The sequence below is a fragment of the Nerophis ophidion genome, linkage group LG10, assembly GCF_033978795.1.
Source record: "Nerophis ophidion isolate RoL-2023_Sa linkage group LG10, RoL_Noph_v1.0, whole genome shotgun sequence".
Classification (NCBI taxonomy): Eukaryota; Metazoa; Chordata; class Actinopteri; order Syngnathiformes; family Syngnathidae; genus Nerophis; species Nerophis ophidion.
Window position 1 is genome coordinate 15,237,662 of NC_084620.1, and position 16,071 is coordinate 15,253,732.

At 40.8% G+C, this 16,071-nt stretch overlaps 1 protein-coding gene across 1 annotated transcript in view; it reads right to left on the reverse strand.

The window, feature by feature from the left end:
* LOC133560856 (uncharacterized) overlaps positions 1-16,071 on the reverse strand; it is a 25,542-nt gene continuing 9,471 nt past the window's right edge. The window contains exons 9-17 of the mRNA XM_061913852.1: positions 14,141-14,336; positions 13,986-14,076; positions 11,190-11,331; positions 4,808-4,912; positions 4,551-4,720; positions 2,431-2,505; positions 2,230-2,332; positions 2,042-2,154; positions 1-1,647 (exon numbers count right to left, since the gene is read on the reverse strand). Coding sequence (XP_061769836.1) covers positions 1,572-1,647; positions 2,042-2,154; positions 2,230-2,332; positions 2,431-2,505; positions 4,551-4,720; positions 4,808-4,912; positions 11,190-11,331; positions 13,986-14,076; positions 14,141-14,336 — 1,071 coding nt within the window. The 3' untranslated portion in view covers positions 1-1,571. The remainder of the gene's footprint in view (positions 1,648-2,041; positions 2,155-2,229; positions 2,333-2,430; positions 2,506-4,550; positions 4,721-4,807; positions 4,913-11,189; positions 11,332-13,985; positions 14,077-14,140; positions 14,337-16,071) is intronic.

Sequence of the window (16,071 nt, forward strand, 5' to 3'; positions counted from 1 at the left end):
TTGTTTTTTTATTTTTGTACTTTATTTTACAATACCAATACTTGTTTCATTGTTAATACAACTTTTTCTGCATTGTCAAGTTTTTTTCCAATCCCAAAACTTACTGGCAGTGTTCTGTCTCTGTACTTCAATAAAGTGGTTTCAAGGATGGCTTTTTAGGGGCAATTTGGTCTAGAATTCATATTGCAATATATATTACTACCTTGTAATAACAGTATACCTGTATATCACCAAATATTCTTTGGTATACAAATTGGTACTCATTTCAAAACAGGCAACACAAACTTGTCCTTTGGCTGAAGATGCATGTAGAAACAAATAGCGTAATTTTATATTTTCAGACATGTAGTTTCTCTGTGTATTTTTCACTCTCTAAACTCATTAATCCACAAGTTTATTTTGTGTTAATAGCTGCTTGGTCTTCACTGTGACACAGTATGAGCTCGACTTCTGTTAAAGTGCACTTAACTTGTCTGTTGTTTTGCTACTTACATTTAGGGTAGCTCAGCGCTTAGCAATGCTTTTTGTGATCTCCTGCGCTCTCTTGCTCGGTGTGTTGCATGCTTAGCTATTCCTCTATTCCTTGTCCTCCAGTGAGAATGCTGCTTGGAAGATATGTTAGTTATAAAATTGGGAAATTAGAAGGGTCTCTGAGCTGTGGAAGCTAGCCATCTGTGTCAGGACATTTCTGTGTAACAACAACCTGTTTGGTGCAGCTTGTCAGTCTCCATTTTGCAGGACACAGCTATAATGTGTCAACATGTATCGCGATAGGACAATGCTATTCATATCTGTATCGTAGGTCAAATTTATATTGTTAAATCGTTGCGCAACCCTAAGTAGTTTCTTTGTTTTAAGCTATTCTCACTCTGACAGCCAATATGGAGGATTATAAATGTAAACTCAGAAACTTTTCTGGGATTTCAGACAAAACAGAAGTTGATTAGACTTTTACAAGGAAGAAACAGAGCTTCTCCTGGACAATGATTGGCGCATGGACTTTGTATACAAATAAAAAGTAAGACCACAAATATTTTTTTGTTTTGCAGTAAAAGACAATTGGATTCGATTTAAAAATAACATTTTTACCAAAAGTAAATTATGCTTTTTCCTGCGACCCCCAAGAGGGATAAACTGTATACAATGGATGGCTGGGTAAATTTCTTATTCTCAACCTTTCTCAAGTATAAAAAACAAGAATTTTGTACTTCGTAAGCCATTCACCTCACTGATATACTGTATCGAAACACCTTATTGTCTTTATATAAAACTTAAAATGTTCAATATGAACATAAATGATTCGAATATTGCAGTGTTCCTTTAATTAGACAATCGTAAAATACTCTTCAGTGTTTGAATAGGTCAAACATGCTGCATCATCCATTGTTTAAAATGCAAGATTGTAGAACATGGTTAACCAGTACATGGGAAAAACAGAGCAAGAACAGCAAAATTGATTCAATAAAAGTCAGATAAAAATACAAAACTAGTCAATTCAAACAGAAACATACAGACATTTCTTGAATTTAGCGCAAATTGAACATGCTAAAAACAGAAATTAGGTACGCAATTCAGTATTTGGGGTAGCCTCTGGGGTCTGGAGGTGGTTGGTTGGAGTAGCCGTAGTAGCCTTTACCCACATTTTGCCTATAAACAACACAATGAGTCCTTTTTAATACTAATCTGCATTGTCATTTGGTTCATGAAACTGGTACAATTTATTGAATATCGAATACAAAATAAGTTACGAGAAAAAAGATGATTTTACGACATTTAAATATCCAGGAATGGTTGTCTGCTGAAGATTAAATTTTTACAAGAAAATGTCATTATATGACAATATCAAAATATTCTAAAATGGTATAATCATCTTGCACTCTTTATATATAATCCCATTATTTAATACCAAACTTGATTAATGAATGTTTTTGAGTCAAATCGTCAAAAATATTTAATTAATTTCTAAATTATCTGACTATTTAGGTCATTACAGGAGGCGCCTAGTACTTCCAGCAGTTAAGTAAACACTATATATACTTACCGGTAATTGTTCCGGACATCTTGAGCCTTAAGGGCTGACCTGGAGATGCCCATACCAATTGGCATCCTGTCTGGGTATCGAACGCTGATATGGTTGCCCATCAGCTCAAAGTCCTGGTGGGACGTGAGCCTGTATATTAGTTTGGTACAAAAATAGTGTTGAAAGTATTTCCAAAAGATGACACTGACGTGAAATCTGCTTATAGCTTCTTGGCAGCTCTCCTTCTGTGTAAAGTTGATAAAGGCGCACTGTTTGGAGGTCAGGATCTTGATGCTGTGAACAAAGCCAGCCCTGCAGAAGTAGACAATTATTATTATTATTACTATAGCTATTAAAAATGATCACTTTCATAGTGGTTATTTTTGGTTGTGTTGTTTGGTTGGTCTAACTTGCTGAAAAGCTGGTTGAGGTGAGACTCAGTCACCGAAGTGCTTAAGCTCCCCACCCAGACAGGAAACAGCTCCCTGTTAGAAAATGAAACATTACATCATTACCTCCACCAAAAACATTAAACGGAGGTGCAATATATAGTTTTTAAATGAATTTCATTTTACAACACAGTATTTAATTTATTTTTTATGTATATATATATATATATATATATATATATATATATATATATATATATATATATATATATATATATATATACATACATATACATACACAATACATATATTAGAAGATAGCACCTTTTATTTGAACCTACCCATTTTTCATGAGAGCAAAAGTATTGGAACATGTGACTGACAGGTGTTGCCCAGGTGTCTCCTAATAACATTGATTATTCAAACAATAAATAGCACTGAATGGCTGAGCTCAGTTTCAGATTGGGTAGGATAGGTTTTGCCTGTGAAGACTGCATTTAAATGTGCAACCAACATGAAAACCATAGAGCTGTCTATGGGTGAAAGAAAATGGACAATCAATCCGAGCCATTGCACAAACATTGGCCATTGCCAGTACAACCATTTGGAATGTCCTGAAGAAGAAAGTAACCACTGGTGTACTAAGCAAGATGTCGAACAGGTAGACCAAGGAAAACCTTAGCAGTTGATGACAGAAATATTGTGAGAGCTATAAAGAAAGACCCTAAAACAACTGTTAGTGACATTAGCAACTACCTGCAGAGGGCAGGAGTGAAGGTATCACAATTTACTGTTCGCAGAAGACTTCATGAACAGAAGTACAGAGGCAACACCAGAAGATGCAAACCACTCATTAGCAAGAAGAATAGGAAGGCCATGCTGGAAATTTGCCAAAAGGTACAGAGAAAAAAATCTGGGAAAAAGATTTATGCACTGATGAGACAAAGATTAACTTCTTCCAGAGTGATGGAAAGGCAAAAGTTTGGAGAAAGAAAGGATCCGCTTATGATCCCAAACATACAAGCTCATTTGTGAAAGACGACAGAGCTGGGTTCAAATCCAGGCAAGGGGAATTTCTGTGTGGAGTTTGCATGTTCTCCCCGTGAATGCGTGGGTTCCCTCCGGGTACTCCGGCTTCCTCCCACTTCCAAAGACATGCACCTGGGGATAGGTTGATTGGCAACACTAAATTGGCCCTAGTGTGTGAATGTTGTCTGTCTATTTGTGTTGGCCCTGCGATGAGGTGGCGACTTGTCCAGGGTGCACCCTGTCTTCCGCCCGATTGTAGCTGAGATAGGCGCCAGCGCCCCCCGCGACCCCAAAAGGGAATAAGCGGTAGAAAATGGATGGATGGATGGACAGAGATAATGTCATGATTTGGGCTTGCATGGCTTCTTCTGGGACGTCATCTTCATTGATGATGTAACACATGATGGCAGCAGCAAAATTAACTCAGAAAAAATTTGATGCAACCAAACTGATTGGGATCCCTAATCATGCAGCAAGATAACCACCCAAAACACACTGCCAAAACAACAAAGGAGCAAGAAGTGGCAAGAAGTGGAAGGTTTTAGACTGGCCAAGTCAGTCTCCAGATTTAAACCCAATAGAGCATGCATTTTACCTGCTGAAGAGGAAACTGAAGCGAGTAACTCCCCAAAATAAACAAGAACCTAAAGAGGCTGTGGTGAAAGCCTGGAAAAGCATTACAAAAGAAGAATGCAAACGTTTGGTGTTTCCATCATTAAAAGGTAAATTGTAATATATTTGCTTGAAACAGTAGATGCTTTTGCGCAATTCTTCGTACTTAAAAATACATGTTTGTACTAAAAAATAATATCAGAACAGTTCAGCATTGTTTGTTTTCAACTACAGTACCACTAAGTGTTTATCCTAAACATTCCTGCCTCTATATTTCATTTCATTTTGGACATTATGGCACTTTTTGAGGGGGGGGAAATTCCACAATAATATCATACCGTGGACCTAATATTGTTATCATATCATGAATTTTTGATATACACAGTCCGCTATTTTTTAAGCCCAATGCAGCCCCAGGTAAAAAAGGTAGACGCCCCTGCATTAGATATATAAAGCATCAGTTTTCACCTCGTATAAAATATGGAGATCACTGTACTCACAAGGGTTTTGGGATATTAAAGCCCTCAATTGAAGGGCCCGGAAGTGGCGTTGATATTGCCGCAGCGTTCATCTCACTTAAATGTAACTCGTTCAGCTGCTCCCGCGCTTTCTGGACCGTGCCGTGGAAAACTAAGGCATCCGTACACTGCTTCTGTGTGAAGCCACCCTCCTAGAAAAAGAAACAGATGTTTTGACACTACCTTTCTCTCCATTTATTGTTGCTAATCTGGTGGTTAAATCAAAGTCTGAAATGCACCATGAGCTGCATTATCTGCACTTTCATCATTTCCTGGGATGCCTCTATACAAGTGTTATCAAGGTGAAGAACTTCCTGGAATGCCCGGGCTGCCTCCTCATGTCTCTGGTATAAGAAAAACACATTATTTATTCAAACTGTGGCCAAGTACACAGTAACCACCTTTAGGACAAAAACACAGCAGGTAGTGCCCACTGGGGGGCTGCAGTTGCTTTTAATACCTATGATTAGCTAAGAAAAACCCTGATCAGTCCCTGTAGTATTTGCTTTATTGTTCCTGTTAAAAATGCATTATTTATATGATTTGGTGTGGCATAAGTTGATGTTTATTTTTTTTCACTACCAAAGTTTACACATAAAGGTTACAACCACTGATTAACAAAATCAGGATTTTGGTGCTTATATTGGTTGTAAGTGCTTTTTTGTGCCTTCAGTTTGTGCATGTGTGCATACATGTGCACGTTTTCTTTTCTGCCCCCCTTTTTAACTGGTGTTGAGCACTTAGCAATTTGCCTGTGTATGAAAAGTGCTATACACAGCGCCTTGCAAAAGTGGTCACCCCCTTGAACTTTTCCACATTTTGTCACATTGCAACTACAAATAAATATATTTTACTGTCATTTTATGTGGAAAAACCAACACAAAGTGGTATACAAATGTTAAGTTAAAAAACAATTATACACGATTCAAAACATTTTTTTAACAAATATGCTGAAAAGTGTGGTGTTCAAAAGTATTCCACTCCATTTTCTCAGAGTGCAAACAATTGCCTTCAGAAGTTGTCCGATTATTGCTACCATCTAAATACTGTGCAACTGTGTGTAATGTGATCTAAGTACACATTCAGCTGGCCTGTGACGGCCTCAGAGGTTGGTTAAGAGATTATTGGGGAGCAAACAGCATCATGAAGTCCAGGGAACAAACCAGCAGGTCAAGAATAAAGCTGTGGAGAAGTTTAAAGCAGGCTTGGGCTATAAAAAAGATTTCCCAAGCTTTGAACATCTCACGAAGCACTGTTCAATTCATCATTCGGAAACGGAATATTGTACAACTGTAAACCTACCAAGACAAAGTCGTCCATTTAAACATATAGGCTGAACAAGGAGAGAACTGATCAGAGGTGTAGCCATGAGGTCCATGGTGATTCTTGACCAATTGCAACATAACCACAGGTGGGGAAATCTGTCAGGAGAGCTGATAGTTGTGCGCTGTACAAATATGGTCTATGTGCAAGAATGGCAAGAAGCAAGCCACTGTTAAAAAGAAAAACAGAAAAGGTTTGCCAGAAGCCATCTTGGGGTGGAAAATTGTGCTTTGGTCAGACCAGACAAAAATTTTACTTTAGCCAAAATGCAGAACGCTATGTGTGGTGGAGAACTAACATTGCACACACCATGCCCACAATTAATTGAATACTAGGGGACAGCGTGGCGAAATTGGTGGAGTGGCTGTGCCAGCAATCTGAGGGTTACTGGTTCAATCCCCACATTCTATTATCCTAGTCACGTCCGTTGTGTCTTTGGGCAAGACACTTCACCCTTACTCCTGATGGGTCCTGGTCAGCGCCTTGCATGGCAGCTCCCGCCGTCAGTGTGTGAATGTTTGTGTAAATGGGCGAATGTGGAAATACTCTCAAAGCGCTTTGGGCTCCTTAAAAAGGGGTAGAAAAGCGCTATACAAGTACAACCCATTTACCATTTAATTACTGTGGTGGCAGCATCATGCTCTGGAGGTTCTTCTCTTCAGCAGTCCGAGAAGATGGGAAGCTGGATGGAGCTCTATCTCTCTCTAGGTCACCCTCAGACGAGCCTTCCATCGTTGTCTGCAATCATCACAATTCTTCATACATCTGGCCAGCTTGTTGGTGCTTTGTGCTCCCGCATCATTCTTGTGTACATCCACATGTTACAGTGGGACGTCCTCGTGTTGGCTCCCACAGTACCAGTTTGCTGGCTGGTAGCTCCTGGTGTCTTTGGCAGTGTCTTGCTAGTCTTATTATCCTGGCTGCTATTTTGTCGCTCACCCTGTGTATTCCGGCATACAGATTCACATTGGTAACATGTATATTCTTGCTGATGTTGAGCAGTTCAAGTAGCATTCTAGTGTAGATCCCATCTAAAGACTTCTGCAGGGTTGGCTTCAGGGTTCAGCACTGACTGCCATATAAGAGAACAGATTCCACAGTCGCGTAGAAGAAGCGGAGTTTTATTTGTCGGGGGAGATTGTAGTTCCACACAGTGGCCATGCCGTTCAAGGCCCTCCATGCAAGTGCCTTTCTCACTTTTAGATTTTGGTCTGTTGAGTTGACCCATGAGCCCAGGTACTTGAAGTCATTTACTTCCTTCAGAGAAGTGTCTCCTGTTGTTGTGAGTGGTGGTTGTTCCGCTTCGATGTTATAAGTGATCACCTCAGTACTCTTGGCATTCAGCCGAAGGCCGACTCTGGCACACTCTGACTCCACTCTCTGCTCAAGAGCTCCTTTGCTTGCTCCATGTGGTTGAAGAGCAGGCTGATGTCGTCCACGTAGTCAACGTCTGTCAAGACTACTGCAGGGTGTCTTCTTGACTTCCTTGGTGTAATGGTACGGCCAAGATCCTGCTCACGCCCATTGATGGCCTTCCTGAGCGCATAGTCCAAGACTATGACAAAAAGGAAGGGGGCTAGGGTGTCTCCCTGCATGTCAAACTCCTCATTATCGCCATCTGGGTGCACCACTTTGCCCATTTTTCCTGCGTACATTGCCTCTATTGCCCGAAGCAAGTTTGGAGGGAGACCATAGGCCTTCAGGATCTTCCTCATTGTGCCTCTGTGTATTGAGTCAAATGCCTTTTTGAAGTCAATAAAGCACAATACAACCAAGGGTTTCTCGCAGCGCTTTGTTGTTAAGGCGGTTGCCTTAAGAACAAAGAGCCACCGCCTAATCTTAAGTCTTAACAAGCTGCTACGCTTCGTCAAACCCCGGCCGAGTCATACCAAAGACTATAAAAATGGGACCCAATACCTCCCTGCTTGGCACTCCACATCAAGGGTTGGAATTGGGGGTTAAATCACCAAAATGATTCCCGGGTACGGAACCGCTGCTGCCCACTGCTCCCCTCACCTCCCAGGGGGTGACCAAGGGGATGGGTCAAATACAAAGGACAAATTTCACCACACCTAGTGTGTGTGTGTGTGTGTGACAATCATTGGTACTTTAACTTTAATTTTACTGCCTCTGACAGTACGTCTCTGCAGCACCCAGCTTTGTCCCACCAACAGAACCCTCTGATTGGTTACACGCAGAGCGGTAACAGCCAATCAGCAGTGCGTATTCAGAGCGCATGTAACAGCCAATCAGCAGTGCGTATTCAGAGCGCATGGAGTCAGTGCTCACGGCAAAGGCAGAGAGGAGAGACGGTGGGGTGAGCAGATAGGTGTTTAGCAGGTGAGCATAAGTCAGCGGACTCTCCCCAAATTATAATAAACACCTCCCAGTCAACTACTAGTAACATCACTATGAGCCCGTTGACGTTCTAGAAACATAAGCGGCAGTTCAGCTTGCTTGCAGTCCTTGAGGTGAAGGCTAATTAGCTTTTAGCATAACGTTAGCACACTGTGCGGTGCGTGTATGTGTGTCTGTCTAAGAGAAAGACAAGCATTATTGACCTACAGTTAACTAAGGCAAGTTATTTCACTTTACCTTTTTCTGTGTTGATTGAGCTGTGTTGAAGCAGCAAAAAATGACATTATGTTAAATGAAGAGTTTCCTGAAGCTGTCTCTGACAGTTTGTATAATAATGTAACTGCATCATAAAGCCTACATGAACTCCATGGTGTTCAGGGATGAATAGTCTCTCCTATTGCTATTGTACTAATTTTTCAGCTATAGTTACATTAATCATTAGTAGTGTAGGAGCATAGTTTTTAATGGCAGAGTGCCTGCAATCACATGTAGATAAAAATAAAACATTTTGACATAGTAAATTAGTAAGTCAAAATATTGTTTTGGTAATTCATAATAATGACATACTTTGTATCTCAGGTAACTAAGACTGATTTGTGTATTGTTTTTAGTTTACAAAAAATTATATAGTACATCAGCATTCAGCATATTGAGTGAGACTTTACCAATGTCTGTAGTCTATTGGCCTCCCAGGCTGTGGTGGCATCGATGAGATGTAGACGTGATGGCGACAGGCCGAGTTATGCTGTTCCTTACAACCACCCACCCCCATCCCCCTGGAGAGACACCACCTTAACTAACACATTTACTGGATGAATCACTACAGCCGTCAGGTTGTTCTTCTTCACCTCCTCGATCAGTCTCCTCAAGGCCAGGATCTGGACTAGTGTGGTCCTCTCCTCTCGAAAGCCATTTTGGTTTTCCCTCATGCCGGATGTGGTCCAGTATCATTCAATTGTAGACATTTGCGGTGATACAGGTCAGACTGATGCCCCGGTAGTTGTTTGGCTTTGAGACCACATGTCAGGCAGCTTGTTGCCTAGCAGGGCAAGGTTGCAGAACTCAAGGATGATGTTATCGAGACCACACTTCTTTACGACCTTCGGATGTATGCCATCCGGCCCAGCACACTTACCCTCTCTCAGCGTCCTTTTCGCCTTAGCAAATTCAGTAATCGTGATGGGACCGTCCTGTCTTTGAAAGTCCACCTCTTGCCTGTTCATTTCTGGAACAAGGTATACGCTGCCAGGACCGAGTGTTCCATGAGAAGGACAGTGAGGTATGCGCCATTGTGGTTGGTAGCGTTGTGATAAGGGAAGGGAGCTGTTGTGAGGTCCTCGTAGAACTTCTCCACCTCCTCAGATGGTGCCACGTTGGTGGGTGATTACACGACTATGAGCGTTGTTACTGGGTTGCCTGAGAATTCTGCGATAAGGATCATGTCAGTATGATGGTAAACCCGGACGGAGAGCCTTACTCGCCAGAGAACCAAGCAATAGGCCTATGCCCCCTGTTGCCGCCTGGGCTTCGTTCCACCAGCTGATGCTGAGATGAATGTGCATCTTTCCACTCTGCAGTACATGATCGAGTCATCAGAGTGCACTCTTCTGTGTTCCTGTATCCCCAGGATCCCCATTCCTCAGCACAATGTGCTAGCTCAATCAGCCTCGCTGCTTCTCTCAATGTGCATGCGTTGAAGGTTTCCATAACGAATGGTCTCCAACAGCGCATGAGTGCATTGTAAGGAGTGCTGTGATCGGACAGGACCCTCCCTGCGTTTGAGGTCCTGTCTTCATGGTGCCCTCCAGAAGGAGGACCAGCACCACCGTCCGCCGCAATCTTCCTGCGGACTTCTGCTGCTGGAAGTATAGCTTTTGGGATGACTTTGTACTCCATAGTTGGCTTTACTATGCTGGTAGTGGACTGTAGGGCGCAACTTCTGCAGTCGCGGTTTTAGTTCAGAGTCCTTCTCCTAGATGGGTTGCCATCCAAAGCTATGGGCCCCATCTGCCCAGGCTATTTAACCCATAGCTGGGACAGTGGTTGGCAGAGATAGGGCGTGTCCACACGGCGGTGGGCCTGCGCACCTTGCCTCTGGGGCCCACTGCTGCTCCGAGATCCCTTACAGTTTCGCCTGGGACCTCGCAATACTCAGTTACCTTGTGTGGCCACGAGGAGGCACTGCAGAAGTCTTGGCGATGGAGAGGCTATGTACTGACCTCAGAAGACTTACGCACTCGACTTCCTTTACCCAGACTGGGTTGGTCAGCGGGAGGAACTTCGGGAGGAGGGTCACATTCATCTCTACAAGCAGCGTCTCTGTAGTATGCTGCACTAGACGCATCAATACACCCTGCAAGCTCTCGCCCACTCACACGGAATGGAGCCAAATACAGGGCAAACTTGGAAGAACCTGTTGGAGTCTGCCCGGAGATTTGAGACTGGGCCAGCTCACCTTGATTCAAAGTGGCAAAATACTTTTGCACAAAAAAAAATGTACACCAGATCCAATATGACCAAACTACCTCCGTAAATATGTTCAGTGCAACTGTGCTAGGGACTTTGACGTGACACCCTCAGATGCTGCTGTAAAAAGCAAGGAGTCAAGTGTATTTCTGCTTGTTAGGAGGGTCATGGGAACTCTTGTTGGACTGTCAACACAGAAAGATGATAACCAGAAAAAAGAAAAGCTATTTGTAAAAAAATTGCTCAGTTGTGCAAAAAAATGTATCTGAAAATTTCTGCAGATAATAGCCCATGCATTAGACGCCACCAAATAGACGCCTCAAGTTTAATTAAACAAAAAAAAAGTTGCACTGATCTTTTCTATGACATGTTGATATACTGTTATTCCTCAAATAAAAGCTCAATTAGACACTGCACCCCAGATGCTGCACACATAGCATATTTACAATGGATGTTTATAGCATGAATAATCACCTTTAAACCGGCCAAAGCTCGTCCCTTCCTAAAAACACCTTTTATCCAACCTGGACACAAGTCGAGTGACACTTCGGCGTCGGCCAGGGCTTTCTCGTATTTCATCAGCTTCTCAAAACAGAAGGAGCGATTTCCATAGAACCTTAAAAGGCAAAATAAATTAAATAATAATTTAAAAAAAATATTATAAAAAACATTTGTGATTAATTACAGTAATATTTAGTGCAATGTTTTTAATCATGTTAATCAAATGTTTTTAGCTCTAATTTTATTGTTTTTGTATGCCTGTAAGAGTGCTTGACTGAGCGCAACAACATGCAAAAAGAAAAAAAAGTCTCTTTCAGTCACAAGACTAATGTTAGCTGTTTTAAAGTGCGCAACGCACATCTGTTTATTACACAAGCTATGGAGAAAGGGTGTCACTCCCGGGTGTTTTGTCCCACAATAAGCTGACTTGATGCTATTATAAACACATCTTTGCACCACCATAATGATATATTACATGTACATTGATGTGTACATTTGAATGAGTAATATTGATTTAAGATGTACATGTTTTGAGTTAAGTGCATGAAACCAATGGTGTATACAAGTTGTGGTCCCACTGTATATGTATATTAAAAATGGGAACACACTCGACAACTAGGGGTAAACGATCCGTTTTAATAGCAAATCGATTTTAATCACAATTTGAGGTTGTTGATACAATTCAGGGACGATATAAGTTTATTTAGAACTATAAGATCCGAAACGATTTATTGAGTTGGAATAGATTCAAAAACTTTTCAGCCGAGAATTGTCGAAAAATACAATGGTATTTTACATAGCCACAAGTGAGAGCAACTTGTTAAACCATCTCTGTATTTGCAGAAGCCCAAGTGTCCCACACTGGACCACAAGGGTGGCTTGTTCATTTCTATTTCACCTGCTTCTTTTCCTGTATCCACCAATGTTTTGATGACTGATGGCGGTTGGCGATGACATCACAGACGGGCGACATACTCGCAAACATTTAACATCTTTATTTATTTAAAAGTGCTACAACAACCTCAAATACGTGTTTTCTTTTCTTTTTTAGAATTGATATAATCGAATAATTAACTTTTGAAGGGATGTTAGATTGATATCTATCTTCTGGAAGGCCAACTACAGTTGTGATCAAAATTATTCAACCCCCACACAATTTTGGTGTTTTCGCAAGTTGGACATTTATTCCGTATTTCGTTTATAGTCATATCAAATAAAGATGTGTCAGACAAATGCAACTTAAATTGTAAAACTGTATTTTACCAAATACCAAAAAAGGACATTTTTCTCAATATCTCATTGACAAAAGTATTCAACCCCCTAGTTACATGCATCTTTAGTACTTAGTAGAACACCCTTTGGCAGTAATTACATCCTTTAAACGTGATACATAACCGGACACAAGCTTCTTGCAACGATCTACAGGTATTTTAGCCCATTCCTCTTGGGCAAAGGCCTCCAGTTCATTCATATTCTTGGGCTTGCGTGCTGCAACTGCCTTCTTCAAGTCCCACCACAGGTTTTCTATAGGATTTAGGTCTGGCGACTGTGAAGGCCACTCCAGAGTCTTACAGCCCTTCTTCTGCAACCACTCTGATGTTGATTTGGAGGTATGTTTGGGATCGTTTTCCTGTTGGAAGGTCCAACGTCTCCCAAGCCTCAGCTTCGTCACTGACTTCATGACATTTGCAGCTAATATATCCTGCTAGGAAATATAATTCATAATGCCTTGAATGCGCTGGAGATTCCCGGTACCTAAGGCAGAGAAACAGCCCCAGAGCATGATTGACCCCCCACCATGCTTAACAGTAGGCAAGGTGTTCTTCTCTTTGTAAGCTTCATTTTTTTCCTCCAGACATAACGTTGATTCATAGGCCCAAAGAGTTCCACTTTTGTCTCATCACTCCATAGAACAGTTTCCCAGAACCTTTGGGTTTTGTCCAGATGATTTTTGGCATACTGGAGTCTATTTTTCTTGTGCCTGGTAGTCAGAAGTGGGGTGCGCCTGGGAGTTCTGGCATGGAGGCCTTCATCTCGTAGTGCGCACCTTATTGTCTGGGACGAAACCTGCGTTCCCTCCTCTGCAATGTCCTGTTGTAGTTCCTCAGCTGTTACCCGGGGGTTTTTCACCACTGTACGCTTCAAATACCGGAAAGCATTTGCACACAGCATCCTCTTTCTACCACCCCCAGGTAGTGTTTCCACTGGGCCTTTAGCTTTAAACTTGCGAATTATGCTCCCAACTGTGTCTCTTGGAATGTGTAATGTCTTTGCTATTATCTTATATCCATATCCCTTCTTATGAAGAGAAATTACCTCCTCTCTTGACTTCTTTGACCACTCCCTGGACTTCACCATGTTGCAAATACACCATTGACCATCTACAAGAAGCTGAGCGTTTTCAACACCTGATTGAAAAGACCTTATTCAAATTATGTTCTTAAGAGTTATGATCTGCAAGCGGTTGAATAATTTTGTCAATGAGATATAAGAGAAATGACACTGTTTGGTATGTTACAAAATATAATGTTGTAATTCAAGTTGCATTTGTCTATTTAATGCATCTTTATTTGATATGACTATAAACAAAATACAGAATAAATGTCCAACTTGCTAAAACACCAAAATTGTATGGGGGTTGAATAATTTTGATCACAACTGTACCAACACAGATAGATATGCTTGAATCTTAGGGCTATAAATCCATCTATTGATCAATCGTTACACCTCTATGTACAATAAATAACATTGGAGGTATTTGAGTCTTACTTGTACTCCGTTGGATTGTACTGGATAGCTTTAGTAAAATTCTGCACAGCTGCATCAAACTGCCCATTGCGAGCGCAGGCATTGCCGATAGCTTTTAGGGAGGGAAAACAATTTTGTTTAAAACAAACTCAAAGCGCAAAAGATGAGGCACTCACCGGCAATTTTGTTGCTTATCTCAACGTTATCCGAAACAACGCCACTAGGCTTGTCCTTGGCCTCGTTCTTAGACATATCGACTTTCTCAGGCAACGATGGCTTCATTTTATGCTTCTTAGATGTCGGCTTCGGATCCATCTTGCTCTGAACTCTTTGGGCAGCATTGTTCACAAAACAACTTGTCATATCCAGTCCCTTCATAAACACAAAATATATTATTTATATATATATATATATATATATATATATATATATATATATATATATATATATATATATATATATATATATATATATATATATATATATATATATATATGTATTATACACATATATACATACATACATACAAACCCTGTTTCCATATGAGTTGGGAAATTGTGTTAGATGTAAATATAAACGGAATACAATGATTTTCAAATCATTCTCAACCCATATTCAGTTGAATATGCTACAAAGACAACATATTTGATGTTCAAACTGATAAACATTTTTTTTTTTTTTGCAGATAATCATTAACTTTAGAATTTGATGCCAGCAACACGTGACAAAGAAGTTGGGAAAGGTGGCAATAAATACTGATAAAGTTGAGGAATGCTCATCAAACACTTATATGGAACATCCCACAGGTGTGCAGGCTAATTGGGAACAGTTGGGTGCCATGATTGGGTATTAAAGCAGCTTCCATGAAATGCTAAATAATTCACAAACAAGAATGGGATGAGAGTCACCACTTTGTAAGCAAATTGTCGAACAGTTTTAGAACAACATTTCTCAACGAGCTATTGCAAGGAATTTAGGGATTTTACCATCTACGGTCCGTAAAATCATCAAAAAGTTCAGCGAATCTGGGGAAATTACTGCACGTAAGCAATGATATTACGGACTTTTGATCCCTCAGGCAATACTGCATCAAAAACCGATCAGTGTGTAAAGGATATCAACACGTGGGCTCAGGAACAGTTCATAAAACCACTGTCAGTAACTACAGTTGGTCGCTACATCTGTAAGTGCAAGTTAAAACTCTAATATGCAAAGCCAAACACATTTATCAACAATATCCTGAAACGCCGCCCGCTTGGCTGAGCCAGTGCTCACCTAAGATGGACTAATGCAAAGTGGAAAGGTGTTCTGTGGTCTGACGAGTCCACATTTCAAATTATATTTGGAAAAGGAGAATGTGGTAGCCTCCAGAACAAAGAGGAAAATAACCATTCGGATTGTTATAGGCGCAAAGTTCAAAAGCCAGCATCTGTGATGGTATGGGGGTGTATTAGTGCCCAAGGCATGGGTAACTTACACATCTGTGAAGGCACCATTAATGCTGAAAGGTCCATACAGGTTTTGGAGCAACATATGTTGTCATCCAAGCAACGTTATCATGGACGCCCCTGCTTATTTCAGCAACCCAAGTATTACAACAGCGTGGCTTCGTAAAAAAAGAGTGCGGGTACTTTCCTGGCCCGCCTGCAGTCCAGACCTGTCTCGCATCGAAAATGTGTGGCGCATTATGAAGCGCAAAATACCACAACGGAAACCCCGGACTATTGAACAACGTAAGCTGTACATCAAGCAAGAACGCGAAAGAATTCCACTTTCAAAGCTTCAACAATTAGTTTCCTCAGTTCCCAAACGCTTATTGAATGTTGTTTAAAGAAAAGGTGGTGAACATGCCCTTTCCCAACTACTTTGGCACGTGTTGCAGCCATGAAATTCTAAGTTAATTATTTGCAAAAAAAAATTAAGTTTATGAGTTTGAACATCAAATATCTTGTCTTTGTAGTGCATTCAATTGACTATGGGTTGAAAAGGATTTTCAAATCATTGTATTCCGTTTATATTTACATCCAACACAATTTCCCAACTCATATGGAAATGGGGTTTGTATATATATATATATATATATATATATATATATATATATATATAT